General features: G+C 39.4%; 1 protein-coding gene across 1 annotated transcript in view; it reads right to left on the reverse strand.

Moving 5' to 3' along the window:
* The window catches only part of grid2 (glutamate receptor, ionotropic, delta 2), a gene marked incomplete at both ends in the record, with an annotated part of 511,086 nt that overhangs the window by 87,730 nt on the left and 409,939 nt on the right, over positions 1-13,417 (reverse strand). Inside the window, one exon of the mRNA XM_083913146.1 lies at positions 10,285-10,597. Coding sequence (XP_083769272.1) covers positions 10,285-10,597 — 313 coding nt within the window. The remainder of the gene's footprint in view (positions 1-10,284; positions 10,598-13,417) is intronic.

Below are 13,417 nucleotides of genomic sequence, written 5' to 3' on the forward strand. Positions count from 1 at the left end.
AAGACTGATATAATGAGATACAAACATATGTTTTCTGGCTTCTTCTTGCCCACATCGTTTCTGGCCCTCAGATCAACCTCCTCGCCCTCTCTTATCCTCTCTCTCACTTGTAGTCTATTTATTTCCAGTCATAACAACTGCTCTCATGTTGGTTTGGCCACTTTGAAAACTTAAGCAGTTATGTCTTTCTTTCCACCCTTTTCTATTTCTATATAGTCCTGCCTCAGCAGACAATATAATGACTGACAGAACACTAACAAGGTGTCTAACAAGGTGTGCAGCACTCCACTCTCCTGCTGTTTTATATCTTTTGACTGCCCTATCTTATTTTCCTTCTCCTTTCTTTCTTCTTCCATCTGGTTGAGGTGTTTTGGAGTTTTGCTGGAGGGTGGAAGAAAGGGGCTTACCTTGTCAACATAAATGATGACATAAATCTTGCACTTATCGGGATTCACTGAGCGTTATTGAGGGAAATATAGACTAAATATATATTTTTTTTCCTTTTGATGATGATCAAGATAAACCAGCAAACCTAATCTTTCTCTATTGTCTTTTGCTAATTGTAGGTTACATCATTCTCCATGTTGTATTAATCTTGAGTGGGTAGAACTGCAATTACTCCATTATCAGTGTGATCTGATTGGTCAATCATTTAGGAAGCACGTCGGAAAAGTTACACCCCTTACCATATACGGAATCAGTTACCGTCTACATGGAAGCTAGCCGCGGAACATGCTAATGTTAGCTTAAACAGGTTAACGTCCAAAATAAACACCAAAACAGCATAAAAGTGGCCTAACTTACAGCTTCCAATTTTGAGATTTGGTCCCAGACAGCCAGTAACAGTTACAGATCCATCCTGAGCTTCAGTTTTGAAGTTACAGTCACTGTGAGGACATTTCAATATGGTAAATACCAAAAGACGTGACAATTGCATATAAACACCCACTCACGTGGTAATTTCCACTGGGGAGCTCGCACACACACACACACACACACACACACACACACACACACACACACACACACACACACACACACACACACACACACACACACACACACACACACCTTAAATCAAATTACAACTATTCTGTATTTCTCTTGAGGAAGAACGCGCCACTCTATCACTGCGATCTAAACCCATTCAGGGTGATACGTAACCTCCGGAGTCTCGTAAATCCCTCTCAATCCTTTTTTTGTAATGGAAACACGGTGAGTAAAAGGCCATTTGAGAGGGCATGCGCTGAAACTTTCCGGGAGGCCACTCTACAAGGCTAATGGAAACACGCCTAATATCATGTGTTAACACTTAGTGTCATTTTTAAAAATGCCATTATTGTTTGGTTTACCTAGGTCAGGATCTGTGGGTCCGCCATGATTCATTTCACTATGACAACAAAAACACTTGAACACAACGCACTGTTAATTTCCAGTTCACAAATGGAAAGGACCATCTTTTCCATAGCATGTGAAGGCCGCATTAGATACCCCTAAACAAATTCACATTAATTAAAATTCAGAGTAAAAGTTACTGTGCACACATCTATCAAGAAGTAATTAAATCTATTGTTTATCCCAGTTGCATTCTGCTCAAAGCCTGACCTTTACAGTACATTTACTGGAAAATAAATGAAGTGCACTTGGTCTGTTTATCTGAGGCAGTTAACAACCGAGAGCCCAAAATAAATATGCTTGTATTACAATTACCATCCTCCCAATTACTGGTCTTGCTAGCGACAGTTTCTCAGTCTCCCTGGTGAAAGAATCTGAGTTGAAAAAGAACAGCCAATTTCAGTGCGCTTCAGAGCTGCTTTGACAAATATACTGTATATTTAATGGAAGCTTCAGCCATCACGACAATCTGAGTGTTACATGTATTTTAATTCAAAGACTGCAGGTGTTTGATGTGCCGCTCTGTGTCTTTATATACTGTAGGAGAACAGCAGGATTCAGTTTAACCAGCATGATGAAACATTTTAAAAGTGTGAGTGAACGTTAACAACATGTGAGAGTCAGCACATACATTACACTCTGACATGTATAAGGCAAACATGCTGGGTAATATTAAACAGATACTTTAGCTGGTGATGCAGCTCCAATCCCCCCTCCCTGAGAAAAGCAAGGGAATTAATGTTGAAAGCCAAATCTGTTCTCCTATGACGTGAATCGAAAACACAGATGGTAGCCACATTTCCATTTTCCAATTGCTTAATGTGCCTCTTAATATGAGAACTTCAATATCACTTGGTTATGCATTTTTAAAAAAGGTCATGTTCGCTAATGTTTTAGCAAGCTTAGAAATGTGTTAAACCACCCAAAATACACGTCTTCTAGACTGTAATTTTGGCCATTCATATGTTACTATATTGATTACTGAAACTGAACTGGAGATGGAATGGACCAGTAGTGGAGTATTCAGTTCATTTACTTAAAGTAGGTATAAGCAATACTCCTATTTTAACTAGAGATTCACCAATCAAATTTTTTCCGATCCGATCTGATACCGATACCTGGGCTGAGCGTATCGGCCGATACCTGATATAGATCCAATACTACTGTTGAATGAATGAACCGTATACCTTGCCATGTGAGTGAAGGCATCAGGCTTGACATAAACATTTAGCCTTGTTAAAAAAAGGTAAAAAATGTACACAGATATAAATTTACTTAATATTATTTATTAACAAATAACAAAGTGTGCATTAGCAGCAAAAATAAATCAATAACACTTCCATGTAAAGTGCACTGCAAACCGTTATCTTAAAATGTAATATAAAACCAGTGTTGTAAATAGAACTGAAGTGACTAGATCGCTGTAAGTGTATTACTGTGTATGATATTAATAAAAAAAGAAATTACTGGATTGGAGCTAATTCGTCCATACCGGCACCGATATCCGATCCGGGTATCGGATCGGTGCATCTCTAATTTCAACAATGGGTCATTTCACTCCATGGAGTTGCTTATAGTGAGGAACACAAAATGAACACAAAGCTCTGCTCAGCTAGCTTTGTAGCATATTGTATTCATTGTTTTGGTTTTCCAGCCCGCAACCTTACTGTTTTGGTTCACTGTCATCATCATCTCTCACTGTGCCAATTTTGGCAGGAGCAGGCAGCATTTTTCAGCAAAAAATATTTTAAAACCCTACATATGCTGGTTGCTCAACACAAAACAGCAATCAGATAAAGTCAGTGTCGAGCTTGTACACAAATCGGAGCATTTAGCAGCTAAAGAGCCAAATATTTCCCTCAGGAGTTGGTGAAGACTTGCGTGGAGCTAAAAAGGATAGAGAATACTTGACAAGAATGGCAAAATTTTGAGAAAAGTCACAATTACAAATCCATCTGCTACTTCAGCACGAAGGACAGTGCCATGGATTAATCAATACATAGAGCCATGTTCAGGGCCATAGATTCTAACTTGCACAAACCTCAATCAGATAAGAATCAATGAGTCAGGCACACTGAACTGCAGACTCTCTTCTACTAAGAGATAGAGAGGGGGAATGGCAGGTCAAGAAATAAAAAACTTAAAGGAATCATGGTTTTTATGTGTTTCCAACGCACTGTAGCGGGTTGCCTGAATGTTCTTTTATTGGCGTGCCAGCCGGTGTTCAATCAGACAATTTAATGATAAGGTTCGTAATAAAGGTCAATCACCACATGGATAAATGAATCAGCGTTAACACATTCATGAACACACTTCAACACAAAATCACCAGAATCACAATTATACAAGCAATAATCAGAGCCACGATGCAAACTCATTTCACTTTAAATCAGTGTATTGCACAATGAGCTACACTCGGCATCAGGAAAGGTATTTTAAATAATTATCCAAAAGGTCCAAATGATGTTCCCCAACAGAAACAGTCCAAAGATAAATCAAAAATCACTTTTCAAGCACAACAAAATAAAGAATTTCAGTTTTTTAAAACTATTTTAATAAATTATTATAATTTTAATTTTTTTTTAAAGTTTTGGTTGTTTTTTTTGTAGGCGTGAACCCTCTTCTCAAACTAAATAATAAGGGATCTCTGATAAGGATCTCCGTTTTCGTTTTTCCCTGTTAGGAGTGGAGCCTCTTCGAAACAATTTAACAAACGATCTTTGAACAAGTGAATCTCAAACACTATCAAGCTTTCTGAGAATTGTAAACACGCAGCCATGTAGAGACAAAATAGAGAATTTACATGCTGTAATGCAAATAAGATAAATAACATAAGGCTGTTTAGTTTCTTCACTAAAAGGACAAGGTAAAGCGATGTTCAATAGGAAAGGGATCCTTAAATTACTCCTGATCTAACGCTATTCAGAAAATACAATTAAATAAAATGAACTTTACTTTCAAGGGGGGTGAGGGGTGCCGTTAGGGGGGGGGCCCTCATATAATGGTAGGGGAAACACTGAAAATACTCTCTCTACTATTAGTAGCACTTAGTTACTTTCCATCACAGCGGGAGGATGGGGTTATGTTGGACAGATGTAACGTTTACGTAGAAGGGATACAAGCATGTCTAAATGGGATGTGGCTGAATGAGTAACAGCTGGATCTCATCGCATGTGAGTGGTTAAGAAAGTAGTGGACAGTAAATCTCTGGGAATGGAGAGAAAAGGGGGAAAGGAAACAAAGCAACTGTGACAGAAACAAGAGAGCACAGTGTGGAAGAAAGAGCAAGAGAGAGACATGCATTAAATGGAACTGCTGAGAGACCGTCTCTTTTCACAGTGGTGCATCTCTATGGCCTGGAAGAGACTGTGAGAGGGACAAAAACAAGAAAAGAGGGTGGGTAGATGGAGGGATAACGGGGCACATTCAGGAGGGATGGGCGTCCTAAAGTTTGGTCCACTTCACAGCAGCACAACACTGTCGTTAGAGAGGGCTAATGGATTAGAGGGAGTCATAAAGGAAGGAAGAGAGGGAGAAAAAAAGAAGAAAGCCGTAAAATGATGATACCGATGGCTTCCCAGCAGTATGGCACAGCAGAAGCAGAGATAATGATGGAGAGAGAGATACAGAGGAAGAGAGAGAGGGGGTGGGGTACTGAATGTGAACGAAATTCACATTGAGAAAACTCAGCAGTAAGTCGAAAAAATTGGAGAATGGAGAGAACTGAGGGATAGACGACAAAAGAAGGGAGGAAGTAAAGAGAGAAACACACTGTTTCACTCTCTTACACACTCACACAATCATACTCATACAGACAGATATGTGCGCAGCAGGGGGAAGTGTGGAAAAAGAAGTTACAGAGTGTGAGAGAGGAATAAATAGAGAGAGGAAAAGGAGAGAAATGTTTGGAACAGCAGATGGAAAGATTAAAGTGTTGATTATGGCCTATGGCCCTCATTGTGAGTCTGTGTTTCTGTGCAATTTCTTTCATACAGTGAAAACAAGTAATTCACAGTGTGTGTGTGTGTGTGTGTGTGTGTGTGTGTGTGTGTGTGTGTGTGTGTGTGTGTGTGTGTGTGTGTATGTGTGTGTGTGTGTGTGTGTGTGTGTGTGTGTGTGTGTGTGTGTGTGTGTGACTGCATATGCATTTCCCACATAGTTAGCTCTAATTGAGAGAAAGCAGCTCTCATGCTGACAGTGAGGCTGCATGCAAAGAAAACACACGCACATGTGCACACACCCACAAAAACACAGTCTGTTTCTCCACAGCGTCTTTCTCCTCCCCTACTGGTTAGGACATTAATTAGAACATCAGAAAGCGAGACAGGGAAAGATTTGTGAAAGAAAAATATTCCGTGTGACACAGAGTTTTGCTTTTGACTGTTTTACTTTAGCTCAAACACTGCCGGAGAGTCAGGACAGGGTAAAAAGGAAGTGGAGGGATGGCAAGACAGATACAGGGAGACATGGAAGTATCAAAACAGGAAATGGGATGGAGGAACAGGGTAACGTGTCCACTCTAACACTCTTTCTCTCTTAGTTGAAAATTTTCCCTTTCTTCAACAACTTCAACTTGCGTAGGCCCTGTCTCCCTTCTACACAGGTCGGAGATGCCTCCTTTGACAGCCCGCTTCAGTCCTCTGTTTGCACATTTCAATTACAGCAGACTTCCTAGTCCATGTGATAACTGTGGCCACTTCAGCTCCCTTCTCTCTCTCAGAGTGTAGCTTTACACAAAATAAGAAAAAACTATGAAAGGAGCATCATGGTTGTTGCAGTTTTCAAATGCAATCTGTTGCAGATGCTCTCTGTCTGTGAATCACACTGCCCAAATAACACCTTAGGGCACCTCAGGCCTAGAGCTTTGTGTAAAATTGTCCCACAAACCTCTCTCTACAGCAAGATGTTTTTCTTTGAACTGCTAAATCATCTTTCCTCCGCTTTTACTGCTATTTGTTGGATTTCTGATGTTTAATCCTTATTTTATTCTTCTTTGAATCATGTTTTTCTTGTAGCACTTTGAGGTTTGCTGTTCAAAAAATGTATCACTATTAATTGCATCATTACTGAATTTACTTATTCAATCTAATTCTCCAGATGACTCAAACACAGGAACAACAGTCACTTTAATCTGCATTTGTGTTTTATTGTCTTCAATACCCGTAGAAAATTATGTTTAATCCACTTTACAGGCTGTAATTTGAGCAGCATTAACCCTTTCATTCCACAGTATGTTTAAATGTGTCAATCTCACAGTGTTTTTTTTGTTTGGCTTTCAAGCACATCCTTCTTTTCCTGCTGGTTTACAATCATCCCCAACATGGAATGGCAGGTGCTTCCTTATCAGCCATTTTGCTCAGCTTGTTGAAACTGCTATATAAGGGGCTGCAGTTTCCTTCCGATCACATACCCTACAGCTCATTAAGTGCTGCTGGCCGGCTTGTTTTCTGTCCTCCTGAATGTTACCCTTACACTGCTCTCCCTACACGGGCCACCTGTGGTGGCATTTCAGATAGAAAATCTGGTGTACAATACTGCAAATGAGTGCATAGCTGCATTCCTGCAAGCCATGGTCTGTCCAGGCTCTCCTAGCACGTCAAAGTTCTGCAACTTGGTAATTTTTACTGCTTTGCCCTCCTGATAATATGACCTGATAGTCACTCATCCCAGGCTTGACTCTTCTCTCTCCTGGCTCTGAAAAATATTGGAATGACCATCCCACCTCAGCCAGTGTCAAAGAGTAACCCCATCGAAGCTGAAAATGAATCTCCGTCATCTTTAAATCATACCCTATCTCGTACGTCTTCCTCTTTACATGCACAACCAGCTCTTATTTAACTTTGGTGTGATCACCTGCAATATTTTCTTCATATTCCTGGTATTCTCAATGTCTTCTCTCACTGCTAAAGAACCCAAATCACATTTGTGTTGGGAGCAATGGAGATGAGATCTACTTTCAAAAGAAGACAGGTGGAGTGGAACCAAAATCATCATCCAGAACAAATGTGTGCTGAGCTGGTACATGGCCACTTTAGCTACCTCTACTGAATGTTTTTGAGTTAAAGTTGCACAGTTGGCGTTTGACACAGCAGGAATGGTGCCTCCCTCTGTGCTACCTCAAAGTGCAAAATTGCATTTTCTATAGCATATCTATTAATCTTTTTTTCACTTAAGACTGACTGTACAATTCTCTCTCACAGTTTGGTTTATTGCTCTTTAAAGTAGGTACAACTTATCGTCACAGTGGCTGGTGTGGTGTCTGACCTTGTTCTGATTTAGTTTGCTGTTTATCCACCTTCCATGCCTTTTAACTGATAGTTGCTTATAAACAGTCACAGCTTTTTGGCAATATTGATGTTGGTTCAATTACTAAACTGAGGTAATTATGCAAGCATGTGGGCCCAGTTACTTTTAATTTGTTTTTCTGTATCCCTGCTGCACATCTCAAAGCTAAGAACATCTTCTCTTTGAAGTGTTTTTTTTAATTTAAGGTGATGCTTTATAACTAACAGAATATTATAACTTGAATGATAAAAGCTATTCCCACTGTAAGATGCAATCTTTTCTATTGTGTCTCTTTACCTATTTCCCTCTCCATCTTTTTGTCTCTCTGACTCTCCTTGAGACCAATTAGACTTAGTTTATGGTGTACAGATATTTTCCACACTTTTCCCATTCCCTCTCTCTCTACTGGCCACACACACACACACACACACACACACATGCGGAGAAAGGGAGAGGAGAGATGAATGGGGTGATGGCAGAAAATATGATGAAGAGAAGGGATGAAATAACAAAACAGGATATGAAAGGAACGCAACTTTAAGTATGAAAAAAGCAAGAAATAGTCAAAGGGGGGAGAAAAGAGAAATTAAATTAAATAAAAGAGAAGGGTTGAGAAAAATAAGTCCCTGTCCCTGTGGACCCCCCTCTTTCTCCTCTCGGACTTTACTTCCTATTCATTTTTGAATCCTTTAGCCCTAAGAAAACATTGTTTAAATCTTCTCTTCTGACACAATGGTTACTGTTCTCTAATTTTGCTCACTGCTTTTTTTCCACAAAATAAAGATTTGTTGTTCCTTGGTTATTTAAAAAAACATGCTAGTACAGCATATAGCCACAGCGGATATTCTATTAAATTCTGAACAATAAAAAAATAACAATTTCAGAATTGATCAATAATTGATACTACTTATTCTCTAATTTTGATCCTCAGTTTTGTGTGTGTGTGTTTGTGTGTGTGTGTGTGTGTGTGTGTGTGTGTGTGTGTGTGTGTTTGTGTGTGTGTGTGTGTGTGTGTGTGTGTGTGCTTTACAAAATGGCTTGCTGGGATGAAAGTAAACCCCATTCCAGGTGACTTTTAAAGTGAGAGAAGGTCAGTCCACTTAGCCCTGCGGCAGTGGTCTGTTCATGCTCAGTTAATTTTCTGAGAGATATTGCTGGCTAGCCAAATCAGAAACGAATTACCTGTGGCTAAAGCACAGCTCTTCACACATGAGCAAAAAGCATCTGATGCCATACACAAAACACATACTTACACACAATATGCAGTTTATACTGAACATAGAACCACACACACACACACACACACACACACACACACACACACACACACACACACACACACACACACACACACACACACACACACACACACACACACACACACACATAATGGACAACCCCATTCTTAAAGAATTAGATTCTCTCTCTCTCTTCTTTCTAATGATGCCATAACTACAATGTTAATTACAGGTAAAAAGAGAAACGATTGTGAATATCAAAGTGCAATTAGCATGTATCATCATCATCATTACCACCATTAGCTGCAGCAAAAGATGGATGATTATTTACCAAATGGTGGAATAGTCATCAGTTGCTTACTCATTGCAGGGCCAGAAATGTTTCACAGGGAATGTTTAAAAAAATCCTCCCAAGTTTTACATGATTAATGTAGCTTAAAAATTAACTATTGCAAGTCCTGGAGCATGATAGCGAGAGCACAGTGTGCTCATTGGAAAATAGCAGTTATTATTTTAATTATGTTCCAAACCACACACACCCACATCCACCCAGACACAAACCCGAGAATGAGCCTGTGAAAATGAAAATACGTCTATCGCTTTCATACTATACCCAACAGTGATATGGATACTCAATGAAGCATCCAAAGCAGTGGAAAACAGACAAATTATGTTTCCCTTGATCCCACTGCCATCTCTTCTTTCCTTATCTTGATTCTACTATTGCTCTGATGAAATTTAAATCATTCCCAAGTGTCAATTGCCTGATCTCCAAAGCTGAGCAAGGCCTGATGGATTCTACTAAATCTTTGGGTAGGGTCCAGGTCAGGATGAGGTCATTATCCCCAACTCAATCCATGTGGAACAAAACCTCTCCTCTCTTTTGTTCTCAGTTGACTATTGTGCTCAAACATGAAAGGTCAATTTTACACTTATGACACCCAGTCGGCAGCTACAGTATGATCAGATTTTGTGATTTGATTGCTTCAGCAGTCAATCACATTTTTTCCCCAATACTTTCCTTCTCCTTTCTTTTACCTTTGAGAATCCTTTGCACCTTCTGGTGTCCAGCTCTGGTAAGAATCTTAAACTATGATAAAATAATTCCAGGAACACCAGAATTAAATGTCTTTACTTACCTTATTAAAAGGCTACAAAAGAATAAAGAGCACATCACCTTTACTTATTCCATAGCCGACCAAACCATTTTTTAGTTAAAGATGAATTCAGGTGAAAAGTAAACTAAAATACTTAGAGCCCTAGTTCTTGAAAATTACTTTTATTAACTAGTTTTGCCCTGGACAGAGCATAATTTTAACGTTAATTGTGTTCATTATCAACATTTCATGTGCTATTTGTTCCTTACCTTGTTGTACAAAGGAGCCATACACGAACCACATGGAGTTGTAGAGTGTCGTTGAAGACACAGATCCCATGGGTAGCCGGGGTGGGTTGAGCCAGTTGAGCAAATACACCAGGATGCCAACGAGGAGCACGGTGCCCGCGATGCACGCCCATAGTGACAGGTCAAAGGGGGCCAGGCAGGCAAACATGTCCACAGTGCGTTCGGCCTTGCGCAGCAGAACGCCCACAGAATAATCCATATAGCGTGTTGTGAAGTCCACAACGCTCTCTCGCTCAGGCGTGATGGTCAGGGCAGAAAGTCCCACATCAGCTCGCTGCAAGAGGCAAAGAGAGGAGTTTGAAGTATCAACACTGTAAAAATGTGTAGGTGAGGAAGACAGTTTTTGACTTTTTACCCAGACATAGCGAAATCCTGCCTCTGTTTCTTTCCACCTTCTAAAATAATGCATTAAAATACTAAGTACCAAATAAACATCTGGGCTGTTCGTAGATAAACAACATGAGATTTCTAAGAAATGTTTGTCTTGGAAAGGAACAAATTGATTAACAAAATCAAGAAATATTGTAATGATAGAATAAAGCACTTTTTCATTCAACAGTTGGTACCCTGTATGCAGACAATAGATCTATCCTTACAGAAACTGACAGTAATCTTCAAAGTACTGTATGTTAAATAATGTGTGTTGCTTTATTAGTAGATGGGGACTGAAGACACATGAAGATAGAACTATGGTCAGAAATAAGAGGATACCCTAAAGTAAGCTCACATATGGATATGTGCTATATGCTCTGCTTTGCCTCTGTATTTAAAGTAAGTATGTAATCACATTTAAGCCCCCTGTGAAGCCAGCAGTCTAGCATCTTTTGATGTGCTTTTGAATCGTTCATTCATTCAAAGTATTACTCATCATTTAAAATGCTTTAATTATTTAAGTATAAAGACTTTGAGTTGAAAAAAAGCTGTCAGTGAGTGTGTCTGCCAAGAAAAAAAGGCTGAGCTCAGCTTAAATGCAGAAACAATAATGGCAAATTAAAGTGTTTTCATTCCCCAGTGCTTGACTAGCATTTGTAGACATCTGCTTGTAACATAACACAGATTTAAGATGCTGTTGTGAGTATGTATATTTGAAAATGAATGCAAAAGACTGCACATATATATTATAAACTTGTTGGATAAGGGCGGCGCTTGGGGACCGAAGTATCGCCGGTTCAAGTCTCCTGGGTGTTGCTAAGGTGCCCTTGAACCAAATTCCCCACTGCTCAGGGCACCTGTCCATGGGCAGCTGCCTCACTCTGACATCTCTCTGACCTTAATGCACGTGTATCCCCCTCGAGGGACTAATAAATGTATGCTTTAATGAGATTTTATTTACTCGAAACAACTGACTGTAACAAGTTAGGTGATATTGTAGGCGAACACTAAGCCCACATCCGCTACATACATCAATGTATCGATTACAAACTTGCATACTTACCACATCGATATCCCCACACACATGCACATACAAGACAAACAAAAACATTTTATCCACTCTAGGAAAAAAATAAAATAAAAAATCAGCTAATTTCACAGTCGAGTGAGGAACAAAATGCTTAAATGTGCAGAAATTGTCACTTACACTGCATAAGAAGAATATTAGGAAAAGGCCGGCAGGATGCCTGTTGGTTGAGACAACATGACGATATGCATACAAATACAAGTATGTGTGTGTGTGTGTGTGTGTGTGTGTGTGTGTGTGTGTGTGTGTGTGTGTGTGTGTGTGTGTGTGTGTGTGTGTGTGTGTGCAGTGGCCAGTCAACATCGAAACTTAGAGCACTCTGGGTAATAATTATCTAGTATAATTGGGTTTTCAGAGAGATAAACCTTGTTGCTGACTGATGGGGAAAAATGTTCAGTTTATTTACAGCCTGTGCTTGTCTGTGTACACATAAATATGCATTGTGCTCAAAGCATTTCTCTATAATTTTTTGAGCTGTTGCAGTGGGGCGGAAATGATACAAAGCTGAACACACACAAGTATACAAGGTCAAGGGAAGGAGAAGCCAGAGTTGAAAAAATATTAAAGCACACAGCAAAGAAAATAATGAAGGGAAACTTTTGAGAAAACATGCTGATTATAAAAAAAATATTCTTGACCTATGGAGAACGAACATAATGTGAAGCAGCCGAGTGCAATTCCAGGCCATTAAAGGGCATTGTACACACATGCAGAAACAAAATGAGTGTGCACTTGCAAAAAAACATATACATAGTGATCAAAGACTAGCTGAGTCTTTATTGTATATACACAGAGAAGATGGTTTGACGAGAATCTGCTTTTGCCACATTAGATTTTTAAAATGATTATTGCTGATTTAACGTCTAAAAGTGTAAAAGTGTTTGAACTTGGATTCAGGGTGCAATATATAATGTTTTACTCATAGTGACACAGTAAGTATATAAAAATCCAAAGAATAGCTTAAGTGCTAAGGCAGTTAGTCCTTTTCATCGATTAATAATACATTTAGAAAACTCAATTCAAATGGTGAGAATGTTGTAAAATATTTCTTTAGTGTGGCCTCTTTTTCAAGTAGGTCTGGTATTTAATGAAAAAATACCAATAGTTGTTATTACAGCCTTGGCCCCATTGTAGGAGTCCATAAAGTATTTTGGGTAGAATGGTGTGACTGCACGAAATTGTGGTGAGCTCAAGGCTTATTGTTGCTGGGCCCCCACATGACAACACTCAATTAACTTTTTAAGGAACCAAGGCCCCTGAGGAACAGTTGGGATCTTAGAAACCATGAGCTATTCAGATACCTTTTAATGTGTTAGCTTACTGTTGGTTTCTGTGGCGAAATAAAATGAGCTGTCTTTTCTAAGGAAAAGGATAAAGGATGAGCAAAAGTGAAATATCTTGCATATGGTGGGACTTCTCGAACATTTCATAGATATATTGATCCTAAAATGACTGATTGTGGAGTGGACAAGATCAGACAACTTTAGCTTCTAAATAGAAGCTATTAAACCTGACATAACCAAAGATTGATTGGCTAGTTTGTTACAACGCAGTGAAATCGGCGCACTTTGTGGACTACAAATCTGAGGCTACCACAAGTTGGGGCGGAGTGACCATCGGGACAACCAGGAGATT

This window comes from Echiichthys vipera (genome assembly GCF_963691815.1).
Source record: "Echiichthys vipera genome assembly, chromosome: 4".
In the NCBI taxonomy this organism is placed as follows: Eukaryota; Metazoa; Chordata; class Actinopteri; order Perciformes; family Trachinidae; genus Echiichthys; species Echiichthys vipera.